The sequence below is a fragment of the Pimephales promelas genome, chromosome 20 (genome assembly GCF_988280905.1).
Source record: "Pimephales promelas chromosome 20, fPimPro1.hap1.1, whole genome shotgun sequence".
Taxonomy (NCBI): Eukaryota; Metazoa; Chordata; class Actinopteri; order Cypriniformes; family Leuciscidae; genus Pimephales; species Pimephales promelas.
In genome coordinates, this window is record NC_142788.1 from 19,110,979 (window position 1) to 19,130,618 (window position 19,640).

At 38.1% G+C, this 19,640-nt stretch overlaps 1 protein-coding gene across 1 annotated transcript in view; it reads right to left on the reverse strand.

Moving 5' to 3' along the window:
- Nucleotides 1-460: 460 nt before the first annotated feature.
- Nucleotides 461-19,640, reverse strand: part of noc2l (NOC2-like nucleolar associated transcriptional repressor) — a 28,792-nt gene continuing 9,612 nt past the window's right edge. Inside the window, exons 13-19 of the mRNA XM_089124295.1 lie at nucleotides 18,823-18,936; nucleotides 16,290-16,391; nucleotides 15,559-15,702; nucleotides 8,600-8,713; nucleotides 7,554-7,683; nucleotides 2,747-2,842; nucleotides 461-2,604 (exon numbers count right to left, since the gene is read on the reverse strand). Of these exons, the coding sequence (XP_088980421.1) occupies nucleotides 2,474-2,604; nucleotides 2,747-2,842; nucleotides 7,554-7,683; nucleotides 8,600-8,713; nucleotides 15,559-15,702; nucleotides 16,290-16,391; nucleotides 18,823-18,936 (831 nt within the window). The 3' untranslated portion in view covers nucleotides 461-2,473. The remainder of the gene's footprint in view (nucleotides 2,605-2,746; nucleotides 2,843-7,553; nucleotides 7,684-8,599; nucleotides 8,714-15,558; nucleotides 15,703-16,289; nucleotides 16,392-18,822; nucleotides 18,937-19,640) is intronic.

The window sequence follows — 19,640 nt, forward strand, 5'->3', positions numbered from 1 at the left end:
TTGGGTCGAAATTTTGAGTTTCTCTGATCTTCTTGAAACTCTGGATTCTGATAAAGGGCCATATGGCATAAATGCTACGTGGTAGCACAATACCTCAGGTCTGGAAGAGTCTAGAGCCTCCATTTTTCCTTTCGGTGAGGCCCTGGGGCGCCGTTGGGCGGTCCCCCAAAAATTTCGGGGGGCTGGCACACTCGTCCGCCAACCCACGTCCGTTTGCCTATGAATCGCAATACAGTGACTTGCTGGCAACCGTCCTGCCAGTACTGTAAAAATACAAGAAAACACAGGATGCACACAGGAAATGACTCTAACATGAATCCATTGATTGATTCCAAGGTTTATTTTGTTACAAATAAACAAATGTGCAATATATAAAGGAAAAACCTTACGATTAAAGTTGTAATGTTATAATGTTCAAGTTTTTATTCTAAAAAAAGAAAGATGCAAAATGACTTGAAAATGACTCTAATATGACCAGATTGATTGATTCGAAGATATTTAGTTTGTTACAAACAATGTGCAATCTGTAAAACAAAAACCTCAAAATTATAGTTGAAATGGTATACTGCTGAATTTTTTTTGACCTTGAGAAAAAGTATTAAAGTATAGACTACCAAATTTTATGTTTATTAATTTATTTAATGTTGGTACATTTTTGGGAAGTACACCTGTTTAGACCTGATGTCCATTGGAATGGACAAAAAAAATCACAATGAAAGCAATTATATATATATAAAAATATTTGTTTTCATTTATAAAAACCTCATGAGCTGGGAAAATGTACTTTTATATTTTTCAGAAACTTGAAACATAATTCAGGTCTGAGGGGGTTAAAAAATCTTTTTACTGCAACCGTGACTGTCAGCACCAGGTGCTGCTTGTGATACTGCGCTTCGAGTGATAGAGTAAACCTGTTTTATCCAGATTCACGCAAACATGAGCACTGCTGCTCTAGTGAAAACTGAATGAAGCCCAGCTGAAGTTTAGTCATGGTGGCCTGAATTTAATGTTGCCTGACATTCTGAACAGGGGTTAATGTAGGTGGTATAATACCCCTTTTTACAAGATGTAAAATAAGTCTCTGATGTCCCCAGTTTGAGTCCAAGTATGTATATGAAGTTTTTGCTCAAAATATCCCACAGATGATTTTTTTTTTATAGTATGTTAAAATAGGGTGAGCAAAAATGTTTCGTTTTTGGGTCCCTTTAAATGCAAATGAGCTGCTAGTGACAATGTAGAATGCAATAGGATGGTTTGTTGATGAATTTAAGTAGCTGATATGGAATTAACTACATTCAAATCATTGACTAGCATATTCTTTCATGATTATCTACAAGTCGGAACTGTGTGTGGGAACTGTTGCAAGATGCCTAGACATGCTATTGCATTTGTGTAACTTACTGTACTGCAATAAATGTGAAAAGACAGATGCGACAGCTTGAGCAGACTCACAAATGTTCTCTACTGAAATCATAATCAACCATCCCTTCAAGCTGGGAGAGATGAAAAGAACAGAACAAAAATGTGCGCAAACTTTCATTATGCAAAAAGAAAGATGCTTCAGCCACAACAGCGGTCACAACATGCTCACAACACCCAGTTGTGAGCATAACAGACGATTTGAAAAAGTTAAAGGAATGAAATGTTATTGTTTTAAAACTATAAATCCTATATGACTTTCGACGACACACAAAAGAGAATTCGCTGGACACTTTCCATCGAACTACTCTGAATGTGGACTAAGTATGCAAATTCACCATAGAAGACTTAGGAGTATAGCACGTCATATCGACAACATTTTTCATCACGTGTTAGGTTTAAAACTAGAATTCTAGTAGTTATCTTTTCTTTTAACCAATTTCCTACAGCACTACTAGAGCTGCGTGGAGTTCTGGCTGCCTAAACGCTGCTTTAAAACATTTAGAAAAAGCCAAGTGTTTTCAGAAAGTGATGTGAAAGCACCGAGGGGAGAGATGTTTTGGCGAGAGAACAGGCTGCTCTCTGTTTTCTTCTCTTCCTCTCTCCCCACCTGGGCAGCACAGCCTGGCAGTGGATGATACAAGCGTTTGGCAGCCTGGTGCTCAGGGCTGACCCCATGCCTCCACCTCCGCCTCTGGTTTACCCATTCACCACCCCTAACCAAGCAGTGTCCTTGGCAAAACAATGCTACATATCTGAAGTACACTGAAGAAAGAACGAAAAGTCACCTTTATGTGGTTTTAAAACAAAGTTCTGACCATCTTTATTTTGACAACATTATGAAGTGTTCGATAAAAAAGAAATCCATTTGTTGTACACTTTATAAAAATACAATGGAGCAAAAAAGAACAACATGGTACTATACATGGTACTTAAAGGAACAGTTCACCCCTAAATGATTCAGGTCTTGGTGAGCTTTTCATTTAATAACATAATTGTATCAATCATGTTTGGATGTGAAAAGGAAATGTTCCTCTGATGCACCACTGTAAATTTAGTCCTGATCAGAGAGCTCTAGGTCCTCAACCTTATCTTCCTCTCCCTCAGCGACCTCCTTTAACTCTGTGCTCAACATCATCTTAGGTGCTTTGCCTTTAGAAGACGAGGGCTTTTTCTGGTCACCATCTGGAGAATAGAGAACAGATAAATGGAATGATACATAAAGTTAAGATGGTTGAAAAATAAGAGGGGGATCCTGAAGTTAATATATTGAAAATGTAGCCCTAAACAGAGCCAACCGTTGCGTATTACAGAAACATATAATCACCAGAGTCATCCTCCAAGTCATCTACATCCTCCTCATCGCTCAGGTCTGAAAGGTCCTCTAGGCCTTCATCAACCTCATCAGAGTCACCCTGTTCATCTGCAAAGAAAATTTGAAAATATCTTCAGAATCATTTATTCATTCATTCAGTACAATTTCCAATCCAAATGGACTTCACGACGCTAAAAATGTCAAATGAACAGGCTGATTAAATTAGCATTTTAAGTTAAAATCAAATCAAAGCAGACCGTTCCTGATTGTTTGGTGCATGTCACTTAAAAAAAAAAGGTTTAAAAGAAATATTCATTACTTCAATAGTAGTAGTGATGCACTGGAACGCTGTAGACTGAAAATATTCAACAAAATTTTTATATGTATAAAATTGTTAAACATTTTGCTATTTTTTACATTTGTTATTTGATTAATTCATAAAATAAATATTATTTTCAGTTTTGGTTCACGGTTACATTTAAACTAACTTCCGTTTCGGTGTTTCTATAAAAAACTGAACAAAAAAATAATGATAATAATTTGGTTGTAATATAACAATATTTAACATTTTCAAGAAACTTCTGCGCATGTGGATTCCCATTAAACACTCAACGGAGCTTGTATAATTTTAGTGTGAGACAAGACTACACCACTGACCTACCCATGCTGCTCACACACAAGTTAACATTTACATGACAATAATAAAGGCTAGCTTAGTTCCGACGGCAATTTAGCCTAGCTAATCCAGAGGTGTGTGTGGGAGTGTCTCGTGCTCTCTGAAGACGCAAGGTTGAAATCCCTGAGCTTTGAAGTGGGATTTGATACGATGCTGCCTGGGAGGTGAATGGCAGCATAGACACCCTCCACCCTAATTACCCAGAACACACTGGAGCCAGCCAGGAGGGAGTCAAGCTCAACACCATGCGCATACCTCGCTGCTGAGAGCGGGCTCACGCATCTTAATATAACCGGTGGACGGCTGACCGTTGAGTTCAGAGAGGGTGCAGAAAGTCCACCAGGAGCACTAGGCAAACACTTTAAAGACTGGCTGTGGGGCTGATCAATACAGTGATGATGTAGGAGGGCGAAACAAATCAAAGACACAATCTACATGTTGCTCTCTCAGCACCGTAAACAGCCTCGACACAGGAACACTGAAGATCAGAGTGTTTACAAAATGAGCAAACGCACATTAAGATGGAAGAACCTCAAGCCAAGTCTTTGAGAGGAGTCGACAGCATTAAATGGCCTGGCACACTGCAGCGACATCAAAATGACAAACTAACACAACTTAAGAACATTAACAGGGTGAAAGTAGAGAAACCTGGAAAGTGCTTTTGAAGCATATCAAAACTTCATAGGCAAAAAACAAAAAGTAATATTATTACAATTTAAAAAAACTGTTACAATTGTAATATATTTAAAAATGTAATTTATTCTTGCGATGGTAAATCTAAATTTTTAGCATCATTAATCTAGCCCTCCCTCAGTGTCACATGATCCTTCAGAAATCAGTCTAATACGCTGATTGGTGAAACATTTCTTGTGTTGAAAAGTTGAACTGCTTAAAATATTTGTGGAAAATAAATAATTGATAAAAAAGAACAGTTTAAAATAAATGCAATTACGGTCACCTTTGATCATTTTAATGTGAGGACTTTCTTTAAAATATGCATGATTCATAAATCTCTAGAATTGTTTTTATTAAATAAATTAAATACAATGTGCATGGGGTGGGGTTATAAAACTAACCTGCAGTATATCAAAATCTAATAATAATCTAATAATCACTACTAATGGGGACCCCACCTAAATTATAATGGACATTCTGTTTTCATGTTTTAAAGTAAATATTGTACACATTAAGCAACCTGTCAGTATATTTTTATTTATAATGGTATTATATTATCCATCAGCATCTGATTGATGTTAAGGTAACCTGCTTCAAAACAAGTTCTAGCAAAACTAGTCCCGTCTTCAACTCCTAGTCAGTTGTATTAGCCTAGCATCCGGGGTATAGACACGTAAATATTGGTATGCCATACAAATAATAAAAAAAAAACGTTACATTATAAATAGTCTCTTCTCCCCTCAACCTCCACTCTTGTCTTTTCCAGCCCTCTTCTACTTCTACAGCCACTTACACTGAAACTCTGCCATGTGACTGCCATAAAACACACTGCAGAAGGGAAAATGTCTTAAAGGGGGGGTTGACTGCTTTTTTTCTTTGCATGATTGTGTTTATGGGGTGCAATATAACATGTATTCATGGTTTTTCTTTTTTTATTAAAGTCTTATTTTTCATAAACTTCACCTTTATTGTCAGCAGCGCTCTCCTCTGTCCGGTCGACTTCCTGAGTCTATGAAACCACTCCCTCAGAAACAGGGAGTGGGCTCAGATTGGTTAGTTTGGGCCGGTGTGTGGTGATTGGCTAAACTGTCGCTCATGTTGTCCGGAAGGTTAACGCCCATTAAATTTACGGGTGTAACGTGCATGTCACGAGCTCCGGTCCAGATGTAAATGTGTCGAACTGCAGTATCAGTTTGAGGCAGAATCAGACCGAGAAAGCCGCGATGAAGAGAATCAAACAGAACCTCACCACACACTGCTCTTACTAAACGTTTCTGAATGATAATTTGCTACATTTTTTTTAACTTTATACACGTTTGTTTTACACAATAGCATTTGACTGGCAACAATAGTAACTGACTGGCTACTAATGTTATACTCAAACAGCGCTGGCAAGTTTACGTTCTTGATCAAATCGAAAATAACGTCATAAAACATACATACATGAAAAATACATTTACAACATACTTGTAGAAAATTCAGGTCTATAATGTTTGTACGTGTTTGTCGTAGACACAAAATAGCATAGCTAGTAGCTATAGAGCCAGCGCTGGCATTTGAAAAAAAATAAAACACAAGGCTACGTCTGGAATTATACATGCAAATACATTTAAAATGATCAAGTCTTAGCCTACTTACAGGTTGTGGCCCAACAACTGCTGCCTCTGGTTTTAAAGTTGGAACTGCTTCATGTTTTAGTAACAGTTTCTTGTTGAATCTGTTGTTGAATTCGTGGAAATTCTGGAAGCTGTCTTCCGTAAAATGCGCAGCACAGAGAGCTAAATTACGATCGTCATTTTCAGGAACATAATCGAACATAAACTGTATCCATTGTTGACGAAGTACAGCGTCTGTGGGAAGTTAGAATACAGAAGACCTGACAGCTGGGTGAACAACACACTCGACGAGCCACAGAAATATGCACATGCCCTTTTCTGCATATTCCGGAGGGAGGGTTGATGCAAATGTGCGGGTTAGTGACGTCTTAAACCCAGCTGTAGTCCCAATCGAGTCGTTTTTGTAGGCAATATAATTCCTGATTTTTAAAAGACGATATCTCGGCTTACACTGAACTTTCAGCGCTGCAACTTTGCAGATACTGTTCATGCACCAACAGCAACATTACACACTATTTAAAATGAAAAAAGTGAAATCGCAGTCAACCCCCCTTTAATCAAAAGTGTGAAAAAGTGAAATATATTTGTTGGTTTGGTAAAAGAGTAGAACAGAACAACAAAAAAGGGCTTTTTGTTTGACAATATGCAACCGAGACCACAAATTAATATATTAGAGGTCATGTGACACTGTTCTCTGAGTCTAAGCGCTGGAGGTATGGGGCCGGTTAAGCCGTGTGGTGAAGGAGCGGCCACTAACATCTTTCCAAGCGAATGTTTTGAATTACAAACCCCCACTGGGATCCAAGTATGCAAAAAAAAAGCTTCCTGTAAGAGAGAACAGAGTAAGAGAGCGAGAGACCGACAGAATGGGAGAGAGAGATTTGTAAGGACTCCACACAATGAGCACCAGATGTATGAAAAAAAAGAAAAGAAAAAAACAAAAACTTCCTCTTGCCTCCCACCTCCATGGGACTTTTTCTGCGGCTGTCGGCTCATGGGCGGGAGGAGTGGGAGAGTGTGGCATGTGTCCGACACATGACCCAGCACACAGCTCCAGATATAGAGTTAAAGAGGAGAGGCAAGTGCACGCCTGACAGCTGACCTGCCCTCCACTGAGATCCATTCACACACACACACACACACAAGCGAGAGATCCTGGGCTCATACAACTGAAATAGAACATGTATGTATTTGTGTGTGTGTGTGTGTGTGTGTGTGTGTGTGTGTGTGTGTGTGTGTGTGTATATATATATATATATATTATGAAAAAGATTAATAAATCACCTTTTCAAAGCGAAAATGAAATCAAAAGTTTGATTTCTTAATATACATTCCTTAGATTTTTTTTGCATGGTTCATCTTCACATATTAAAATATAGAAAGAATATTTATCTTTACAATCTTGATATACAAATCAATGTTAAAGCTTGGTCTACCTCTAAAACAACTTTCCCCTTCAGCTGACAGCTTCCCTTCTAATCCTGTCTTATAGAGACCACGATTCATGAAGAAAATTAAAGAAAATCAAGGCCCATCCTGCTAAATATCCCGTTTCATGAAGAAGTGCTGCTATAGAGAAGTATAATGGGTTGAGAAGAATATTTAATCAGAGTTCAAATAAAGTTCAATAGATCTGTTGGGTAAAATTGACTACCACTCAATTGAATACATTTTGTATTTCTCATCTCTGATAAGAGAATCTTCTGACAGCGCAGTGCAATGGACAACAGCCTCCCGGTGACAAAAAAAGGCATTACAGGGAAGCAAAAGTCTTTCCCATTGCACATCTTGGTAAAGTTTATACATTAGTTGCAATGTGGGAACAGAGTAGTAAATTAACATGAAGACTTACCTTTGGATTTGAACAGGTCGCCATCATCATCATCGTCATCTGAATCAAAAAGACCCTTGAACTCCTTTTTGTCAGCCTTTTTCTCATCAGCCTTCTTGCGCTTGATTTCCGGGAGATTCAAATCCTCCATCTAAATTAAAAAGCGATGAGAGAGAAAAAAAATATCTTTAAATACTATCATTAATCAAAACTGGCAAAAATGTGAACAAAAGCTGCAGATATGAAGTTAATGAGAACATAATGCTTCTGTTTGTTGGGGGGTTTGTTTGCCATTTAGTTTAAGATCAAATCTGATTGAGACATCTAAGTTTTTTTTTTTCTTATAGTTGTGCAATGAGTTTCCTTCCATCTCATTAGCATCAGATGTCACAAAATGAGCAACATAAAATTGTGCTTCTTTTATCTATAGATATCTTACTAATGTCAAGGATTTAAATGTATATAATTATAATATAACATAATAGTAGCGAGAAAAATCAGTCACTTTTAAACAAAACGGTAATAAATGTATATTTTCTCCTAGGATACAAGTATGTGTGTGTGTGTATTGATGGAGGAAGTGGCAGAGGCAGTAGAGGCAGGAGGGAGAGGTAATCAGATCTGAGCGTGGGGACTCTGTGGATCAAAGCCTGGGACGCAGCCCTGAGCGCTATAATACTCTTCCTGTAGCACTAGCCCTGCCGCCTCCTCCGCCAATCTGCCGCTTCCTAGACGCCAACACTCCGCCTGGTGTCATCTCCATTATCTCCCTATGGACATGCTCCAGCTCCACACACATACAACACACACAGTAGGTGCTTTCACAGAACCAGCACTACAGTTTTCACAAAGATGATCACAACTGTGCGTTTAATATAAGACTAAGCCGTCTTGAGATGTTCATATATATATATATATATAAAATCAAAATGATTCAATTCTTTTCGAGGATCAAACTAAAGCATTGTACTGTGGCTCCCACTGGTGAAAAATGAGTGTACAGCCCAGGTGTGGATTGGATTATTTTGGTCTAATGGTAATATTTGCTGTGGATTTGGCATTTTTACCCTTTCTTTCCCAGAGATCTCCAGCTGAATCTCCTTTTCACGAAGTTTCTTCCACTGGCTGTAATATTTAGTGATGGGAGTGCCTTCCTCTGCTACTTGCTTCTCCCAGGCTGCCTGTAAACACACCAAAATAAAAACACACAACAAATGTTATTGCATGTTCACCCATAGGAGAGCTATACAAAAGGGATCTGGATAAACATTCAAAACAAAAAGCCATACAGTTACTCAAAGACTACAAAACACATGACGAGTACACACAGGCCTCTTCTGTTATTGTGGATCAATAACCCCCTAAAAAACAGAGCAGGCATGTATCGTCTAAGAAAATGTAAAGTTTGTAGGGTCTATCACTACACCCTAAATTAATATTAATAAAGAATCAAGCCAATCGTAGCTATTTTCAAAAACTCAAGTGGACCACGCTCTCAAAAAGTAAAAATAAGTGGGTCGCAGAAGGATAAAGGGGCAGGGATATAAGAGGTCTTTGTGGATGATATTGATCAGGTAAAATGCGATTGGTTGACCTCCAAATCCAATAGACCGTCATAAATCTCAACTTCAGTCTACAGTTAGCTAAACTTATTTATAACAATTTGCAGCAGTTTGTAGAATAGTGTAAATGATCAAAGCTATAAAAAGGCACAATATGCTCCTTTCTTGACACAACAGACCCTAACAAAGCGAACAGATGTGTACATGACCAGTGAAGCTAAGCTCTCTGGCAAACTGGGGGCTTCATCCTTTGAAGCATCTGTTCAATAACTGCTGTGCACATTCTGGAAAGAAATCCTGATGCGATCACTTGGCGCACCACGGTACTGAGGCTAAAAAGAACCGCAAGAAATCACGATGCATTGTTTTAGCCATTGCATCGGTTAGAATGCATTAAACCTTGCCATTCAAGTGGGTGACACAAAATTTCAAGTTTAATAGTGTTGATATGTCACACACGCATAATAATACTAATAATAAATAAAATAGCTGGCCATATAGCATCACTGTGGCTCAATATTAACTTTAAAAATGTAAAAATCTTAGTTTTAAAAATGGAAATAGATATAAATTAAAACTATTTAGAAATTAATGTAAAAAAAGACAAAAACACTTTAGAAAATCTCTAAAAACCAAATTAAAAATATAAAAATGAAAGCTAATTTAAAATATTAATAAAAAAACTATTAGCAGCAATACATAAATATATTGAATATAAATTATACTAACATAACATTAGGAAGGTGGGTAGGTATTATATTGGTATAATATAGTTAGGTAGATATTTAACCTTTGTGTGAAGTGTGTCATAGTGTGGTAGTATTAGAGCCGTTGAAGGCACTGGCACGACCCACAGAGACAGATATTTGCTTGTTGGACTGATCCGTGGGGCAAGCGGCTTAATGCAGCTGTGCTGGCGGCAGTGCCGGGTGAGAAGTTTGCCATGCCACCCTCGTTATTAAAGGACATCTTTCCTGCTGGCCAGAGCCCGGCGACAGACGCACCCCGGCATGGTGCCATGCTGTCTGCATGCTCTGCCCTACTGCGTCTCCCCCTACAGCTCAACGTTACACAGAGGAGAGAAAGACCCTTCCACCACCCCTCCTTCATTTCAGTCTTAAATGGCCTTAAATATTTATCAGAAGCATGAGTCGTTCCAGAGACAGCGAGGGGCGGGGAGGAGAGATGAACGGGCTGTGCTTCGGCAGGGGTGACAAATGAGAGCAGGAGATGGAGATGAATGGAGCAGAGATCTCGCCCCAGCGAGGAAGCAACTTCTCACCTTCTCTCACAACCTTCACCCCTGCAGTCCCCTCATTTTTTTTTCTCCCCACCAACTTTGTCATTATCATCCCAGTCAGTACCAGGGTTTTTATCGTTAACTGAAACGGTTATGAAGACAAAATAAAAAAAAAAAACAATAATAAAAGAAAAATGAAAAAAAAGTTCACTACAATATGGAGAAAACCTAAATTGGCAATTTAATTTATATTTTTAATTCCAAATCTATGTCAGACGGTCTGATCTAGTTTACTGTGCCAAAAATATATGCAAAATCAAACAGGAAGGGGGGCATCTGATTGACATATATATAACAAACAAACTAGTTCATTTTCTGTATGCGATGTTTAGTGACTGAAATCTGAAATGGATTACAGTGATATACGTTAATCAAACTCATGCATATTATTTATTAAATTTGAATTACATGTTTATAGAATTACTAATAAATTAGAAAATAATTTAGGTGCAAGGGCTATGTGAACAAGATGGTGCCTGCGAGCTTCAGCGATGCGTGTACACGCACATTTAATTTCGCTCATACTCTTCTGGTCTTGGCGACGTTCGCATTTACTGTAAAGAGAAACTTATAAATTAAACTTGGTTAGGTATAATAATAAAATATTGTTTAATAAAGAGAACATGGTTGGGTAACACTTTACTTGACATGACACTTTCATAATCATGCATGTTTATGACAACTGTCATTAAGTGTTATTCGCTCAATTATTACATTTTAATGCAAATATGACATTGTTTGGGATAAATTTGTCTTTATATCATTATAAATTGTCATAAATATGTCATAAACATGACAGCAGATTAAATATCAAACAAGAAACCACTTAGCTTTATGGGTTAGCATTACAATAAACTGTCATGTGGTTGGTTTTGACATTGGCTGTCATGAGGCTGTTATGACTGTGTCATAAATATTATTCTTGACCTTGACTACAGTGGTACATATAGAATTGTTATAATGGCCTCAAGACAGCCAATGTCAAAACCAACCACCTGACAGTTTAATGTAATTCTAACCCATAAAGCTAAGCGGTTTCTTAAGTTTGATATTTAATCTACTATGTCATGTTTATGACATGTTTATGACAGGTTGTGTTGTCTTAATAACGTCAAGTTGTCATGACAAGAACACTGACAGGTTATGATGTATTATTGGTTTATGTCAAGTTGTCATTTCCAAGATACTGGCAGGTTATGATGTTATGGTTTATGTCAAGTTGTCAAAGACATCTCAAACAATGTCATATTTGCATTAAAACTGTCATAATTAAATGCAACCCTCCTTCATTTTCATGACATGTGTCATGTCATAATTATGAAAGTGTCATGTCAGTCTTATGCACACCCCTTCAAGTAAAGTGTTACCGATGGTTGTCTGTCTATCAGATTCTTTTATTTAGATTCTTATAGATTACCTCATCACGAAGTTAATCTCAATCTTCCTCCTGTTGATTCTGCAGTTCAGTTCAAAACCCTGAAGTGTATAATATACATGTCCTGATTTTGTTCTGACTGCTGTGGGAATAAATGGCTCTAATCTGACTTCTCTTTCTGCGTGGAACAACAGTCTACCTGTAGGTGCCAGAAGGATAACATTGTATCTATAATGCATATGAAAATGACACTCTGAAAAGTCCTATGAAATCTGTGGTTGCAAAGAATGCGCATGATATGCGTTCTGCACATCTCGTTCTCCTCTTATTCGTTAACATTGTCAGGGTCTGAATTAGGCTTGAAATTGACACCATCCTAATCACAGCACATTTCATATTTCGGAAAGAGGGGCTTCATCGAAATCATCATGTTCGAGCCAGGGAAAGGTGCTTCAATAATGCAAAATATGAGAAAAATAATGTGTTTTTTTTTTAACAATCAAGCATGAAAACATTCTAGCACACCCCAAAAACAAAATCAAGACTTTGTAAAAGGGCATAATAGGACCCTTATAAGTCATTAACTGACTTCTTATTCTCCAACTCTCTGCTTTGGCGTCAGGTGAAACTAGAAGTGTCTAAGCACACACTCGCTAGATCAGAATTACACCATGGCAGTCATATTCAACTAGCCCATTAATATCTGAAACTAAAATTAATTTAAAATAAAAAATATGATTTATGCACAATGAAAACTAACTAAAAGCTAAAATTGAAGAAAAAAAATTAATACTAAATAGTGACACTCTCAAAACTACAATAATCCTAAACAGCAAGCACATAGTCTGCCCCAATCTGCTACTGGATTGGCATTACCAGACGCTCACAAACAAAGCACTTAATGTCTGCACGTCCTCCTCAGAGTCTCTCGCTGAGAGAAACGGCATTAGAAAGCTTTACGCTCCATTACTTTCATCTGCTCTCAGATCCACCACCGACCCAGCATCAGGCTACGGTCGTAATACTCTGTGCCACGGTGGCCGCGTGTGTCTGTCTGAGGACCTGTGACTGCACTTCCTGACCTGCAGGTGGTGTGGTCAACTAGGCCTCAGGCCAACCGCCATATGCTGTTTTCAACTGGTCACAGCAACACGCACGCTCAGATGTGTTCACACGTAAACCTGCAGGGCTCTGGACACGCAAACACAGACGAAGACTGTGGGTGACCAGCAGTCACCTGCGAGGGGATGGAAGGCGGGGTGGTGTTTGAGGTGGGTGGAAAGAGGAGGAACTGCAGGGATAACAGTCTGCTTTTACAACTAAAATAAACATCTGACTGCCATGTCTGGTCCCAAAGCTCACAAATGTCTGACTAGAAGAGCTGTTACGGTCACCATGTAATTCGAAAACTTCATTGGCTTGAAGGAATTTGTCAAAACAAATGGATAAAAACGAGTGCTAAAGTAGTTAAAGGGATAGTTCAACCAAAAATGAAAATTCTGTCATTGTTTATTCACCCTCCAGTTTTTCCAATGTTTTGCTCAACACAGAAGATATTTTGAAGAATCTGGGTAACTTAACAGTTGACAGTAGCAAACTAGTTCCATTGTACAGAAAAAAAATACTAAGACTAAGTCAATGGCTACGTCAACATTCTTCAAAATATCTTCTGTGTTCATAAGAAAGAAAAACATACAAGTTTGAAACAACTAAATGATAACAGAATTATAATTTGTGGGTGAACTATCCCTTACATCATTTGCCCACCGCTGCACCGCCTTCCACCATTTTTATAGTAATAAAAATAATTTAGTTCAGTTAGAGAACAGACACTACGCTTAAAAAACTGAACGTATCTGCTCAATGCAGCGAGAGCCAAACGAGTGTCGCAACACAGATCAACAGCAGGAGTCCGATTTCATTTATCACGAGAGTGAGGAGCTGGCGGACAAGATGATGGCGGAAGATTTGGTTACAAAGCACAATGTAAAAGCACCAATTTAGCAATATTTTGGATTTAAAACCAATGCTAAACAGGCAACCTGCCTTTTGATTGTGTTTTTCATGAAGAAAAATAATGAACCCATCAATCAAGCAATTGCAACCCCCGAATTGCTGCTAATTCAAAAGTGAAAGTAAATGCTCACAACATTCATAACAGTGCGTGTCCAACGGCGCGGAGCGTTTTCAGTTCAGTTCATTAATTAAAAACGCTCGCTCTTATTAGCGATTTAAAAGCGAGGAGCAAAAGAGGGAAAAACAACCCACACCGATTAGGGATGCTCATTTCAGTTAATTTTCCCAACAGACACAACCGCCACTCGTTATCCGAGTATTAGCCGTTAACTCACAAGATTATAATAGCCTATTGAATTAAATAAAAATAAAATTGTAATAAAATAAAAAGTTTTTTAACGTACAAACAGCGGAACAGATCAACAGAACCCGTATCGCACACTTGACAGTGACAGAGAAAAACTGAATAAAATAATATAAATAAAAAAAAACATAATATTGGCCTACACTAAATTATTTTTAAAAATGTATAAATTAAGATGACAAAAAGACATCAATGAATTCGTTTGATGCATTGAAAAAAGGTAACATTTTTTCCCTCCAGACTAAGTTCTCTTTGATGGCACAGATGTCCCGGGAATACAGAGATAACGTCTCGCTAGAATGGCCAGCTTCGGGAAGCGACTTTCATTTGCTTATGGATGTTTTTACTTATCTCTGATTGTTCAACATTTATAAAAATGGTTAATATTATTTTTCCCCCATCTGTATGGTATTTCTGATAAAAGGCCTACATTCTAATGGAATACACTCACCTAAATGATTATTAGGAACACCTGTTCAAATACTGGGATTTTCACGCACAACCATTTCTAGGGTTTACAAAGAATGGTGTGAAAAGGGAAAAACATCCAGTATGGGGCAGTCCTGTGGGCAAAAATGCCTTGTTGATGCTAGAGGTCAGAGGAGAATGGGCCGATTGATTCAAGCTGATAGAAAGAGCAACTTTGACTGAAATAACCACTCGTTACAACTGAGGTATGCAGCAAAGAATTTGTCAAGCCACAACACACAACCTTGAGGCGGATGGGCTACAACAGCAGAAAACCCCACCAGGTACCACTCATCTCAACTACAAATAGGAAAAATTGCTACCACTCTTGGTGGTGGTGTAATTGTGTGGGGGATGTTTTCTTGGCACACTTTAGGCCCTTAGTGCCTAACTGAGCATTGTTTCTGACCATGTCCATCCCTTTATGGCCACCATGTACCCATCCTCTGATGGTTACTTCCAGCAGGATAATGCACCATGTCACAAAGCTCGAATCATTTCAAATTGGTTTCTTGAACATGACATTGAGTTCACTGTACTAAAATGGCCCCACAGTCACCAGATCTCAACCCAATAGAGCATCTTTGGGATGTGGTGGAACGGGAGCATCGTGCCCTTGATGTGCATCCCACAATCTCCATTAACTCCAAGATGCTATCCCATTAATATGGGCCAACATTTCTAAAGAATGCTTTCAGCACCTTGTTGAATAAATGCCACATAGAGTTAAGGCAGTTCTTAAGGCGAAAGGGGGTCAAACACAGTATTAGTATGGTGTTCCTAATAATCCTTTAGGTGAGTGTATATGATAGTTGTAGATTAAATCATAGTTTTATCTTGCATGAGGTACATGTAATAAGAAAGTAAATTAAACCATTATGAATTTATGTTGATCTCAATGTTCCTGGTATGAAATGTTATACGCCATCTCCTGTACTCACCACAGCTGTGACATCAGCCACGCCAAACGCAGCTTTCTGCCTTCGTCCTGTGATGTAGCTGCAGTTCTCCTGTATCTTCTCCAGCAGCTGGCGCATCGGCTTGCAGTAATTGGCCACTTTGCATTCCTTCAAGAACGCTTTCAGCTGAGGAGACCAACAAAAGAGAGACAGACGGAGGAAGAGCAAACACATGAGACATCATACAAATTATGTGAATATGGAGCCACATGTAGATAAAATTTCTACCTATCCTTAAATAATTCATATAGTTCTAATAACTCTCTGTATAGATTCAATTGTTCAATGTTTAGCTTAATTCTAGAATTCAAATTCTGCTAATGAAAAGCACGGAAGAACCGGGAGTGAATATCATAAATAAACCCGACTGGGTCAAAAAAAGAGTATATCCTCAAAACAGCAGTGAGGAGAGCTCGCTTTTGGCCAGAGCAGAGGATGTGGCCAGAGTGTGTGTGTGAGAGAGAGAGAGAGATACACTGCAAAGTAAGTGTATGCTGTGTTGATAGTGCAAGTATTGGGATGTGTATGTAGGGGTGTGAGGACTGAAGAAGCTGACAGTAAATAAGTTTGAATGCGTGATCTGTGAGAATGAGAACCATTATACACAACTGGTGTACAAGCTCTATAACTTTTACTTATTATGACTTGTTGCTGATGTGGTAACTGTTAGAATGAAAAGTGAAATTGTGAAAGCATTTGTCCAGGAACAGTACCTGAACGATGGCAGGCAGAGCCAGCTCAGGAAAGCCAATGGCGCAGGCCTGAGTGTGGAAGTACTCCAAAATGAGGTCGTACAACTGATCCATTAGACCATCCTGGAACAGTGAAAAGACATAGACATTCAAAACTCAGCACATGAGATGCATTCTCAGGCCAGAAACCTACCACGCTAACAGAAAGTGAGTTACCTTTAAATGTCTACACCATAAAACAAAACCAGATATCGTCACTGTCGAGTGGATTAGTTACATATCTGTGATGGTAGGGAACAAATGCGTTTTTGAGACTATCTTTGGTACACAGCAGTTTTAGGGAGAAAATGGTGTTTAGTGATGAATTTGTACATGGTTTGTCTTAGCGCATGTTAAACACCACTTAGACATAAAAACAACATTAAAAACTTAATTTAATTTTTTTAATAGTCCCCCCCCCCATCTTGTGAAAAGTAGAGTTTTTGGAGATACAAGGTTACCGCCCAACAGGTTGCTACTGACATCTTTGACTTTTGCTAACTTTCTTAGCAAGACTGTCTGCTAAGGGCTGTTCATACAGAATGTGTTTTTGCATTCTGTTGTATGGACATGTTTGACAATTCACATCTTTTGTAGCTTCTCAGCCATGACATGGTGTACTAAAAACACAGCGATCAAGTTATAAGTTTACCTTTTAAAACAACGTGTCTCAAGACCTTGCTTTTTTTTTTAAATGCAAACAAGCACTGATGGCTGTGCACTTACAAGTGAAAAAGAAAAACGTTTAAAAGAAAAGAGTTTACACTTGTCCTCATTAGCCTCTCTTGCGGCAATTTTTACAATATAATTCATACTTGCACAATATCAAATTTGGGTAGCAAGGACTGTCTGCGTTCACATAACTGGAGTGTTTTAGGCCTTCTGTTTTGCTCATTATTTATAGTTGGATTAGGTACACAGGCAAGAAACATGATCGCAGAGCATGTTGATGTTGCAGGCAGTTGTGCTGCTTAATATTTTAGTGGAAACAGTGAAACACTTTTTTGGATTCTTTGATGAATAGAAAGTTCAAAGTAACAGCATTCCTGCATAGAAATCTTTTTTTGTCATTATAAATGTCTTTACTCTGGATAAAAGTCTTTACTCTGGAAGTCCTTGCTGGATAAAAGTATTTCGTAAAACAAAAAAAATCTTACTGTCCCCAAACTTTTGAAAGGTAGTGTAAAAACTATTTTAATGGATAACTTAAAAATGTGATATGTCAGTCAAAATGAGGAAAAAATAATAATTAAATACAGTCATAGTAGCAGTAGCCTAGTGTGAAACAAACATTTCTATAAGTCAATCAGTTTTCTATACACAAAAATGGCTGCCCCCCACAAAGTATTCACACCTCTACTCAACACCTGGCATAAAAGCATTCACACTAATCCTCACCCGGTTTAGGGCAGGGATTGAACATAAATCCCTTGCCCTACCTAAAATTTACAGCCGCAACCCTCACAGACACATTCCTCCGCAATGGAAAAGGGAAAGCCCTGCTCGTAACTGCCCTTACTAGTTGGGAAATATTTAAGATTTAGTAAGTCAGACAGACATCCCAGACAGCAAGGGTGGAGCGGCGTCTCAGGGGCCTGTGGCTGCGGTGTCTTGGCCTGGGTGTATGCACTGGAAAGCTTGCCCGTGCTAACCAGGAGAGCAGGATAATCCCTGCAGCTTGTGTGGCAATCCTCTTGGCAGCGACACGAAGCGCGGCGCTTTAGCCTGTGTAGCAGCGTGTTCGGGCTTTCATCTCCTAACCTCAATCCAGTTACAGCCAGTCAGCATGAACACATGACAGGCTCTCGGCCCAGGAGGAGGGGCCATCTTTATCTGATGCATTGATGTTGTTGATTTTCAGTTTCATGGTTTTATTATTTGGATTTATCGTACTGTTAGGGCTAGGTACCGATGTAAAAAAAACAAAAGAAATTAATATTTAAATTTTAATTCAGCGAGAATGCAGTAAATTGATCAAAAGTGACAGTAAAAGACATTTACAATGTTACAAAAGATATTGTAAATTTTACTTTTAATCGAAGAATCCTGAAAAAAATGCATCACTGTTTCCACAAAAATATAACCAAACATATAATATAAATATACATTTACAGTAGAAAGGCAAAAAGGGAAAGAAAACAGGAAAAAAACTGGCATCTTCCCTTTTGCCAAATAGGTAGAAAAACACTTATAATGCACTGGGCATGTTGCCATCTAAAGCCAGTCCCAGTCTGATCCAATCCCAGTCTACTCTATGTTGTATGATTATAGTTGGTATGAATGAAATTCGGATGTACTACATACACCATGTTGTAGATACTGTCATGTGACCATCCAGCGTCAGTTGAGTCACTTGTGTGAAAAAGTAATATATAAATGTAATGATTTAAAATGAAATAATAAAAAAAAAAAATTCCAAAATTTGATGGGGACAAAAATGTACTTATTTTTAAGTTATACAGTGAAAATGTTCACTATGGATGTCTGAAACTCAAATATGTACAGGATGTGTCACCTTATAAGCCTTTTCTTGGAGATTGGTCTTGCTGAGTTTGAGGATCACTGCAAAATTGATGGGCTTTATACTCATGCGGCCTGGTTTCTTATTGAAGTCTTCCTGCTGGAGGATCTGAGGGGAAGAGTGAACAAACAGATACATCAGAGCACTCCATCACAGACACATGTGCACAGAAACACAAACAACACTACAGCAGAAACCCACTGATTATTCAAACAAACAAACTAGAGAATTACTTAAGGCCTTATAGTAATTTAAAGTAAATAATCTAACTCAGGTGTACAGACAAGTGTTGGAGAAGCTACTCTGATACAAACTGCAGCATCCAAAGGCAAGCAACAAGTTACTCAAAGTAATTAAACCCCTTTTGCAACCCTTGCCAATTACACTTACGCTAACTACCAACTAATACATACAGATGGCCTACTTCTTCATAATCTACAGGAGTAGATCAGAAGTAAAAATATATGAATTAAATATATTTTACAAGAAATAAAAGATGCAATATATAGATAAACCTAAGGTGCACACACACACACACATACACACACACACACACACGCACAAATATATATACACATATATACGTATGTGTATACTATTTACAAAGTCGATGATGGTAAGACCAGATCTCCGTGTGGAGCACTGGCTGTTGTCAGACTCCTTGTGCTTATAAAAAAATTATTCTGGATTATTTAAATTAACAATAAAACACTGGATTATTACAATTAAACTGATATTTCCTACTGACACACTACAGCAAAATATATAAATAACTGGCTTCAAACCATTTATTTTGGTAAAAATTCAAATGT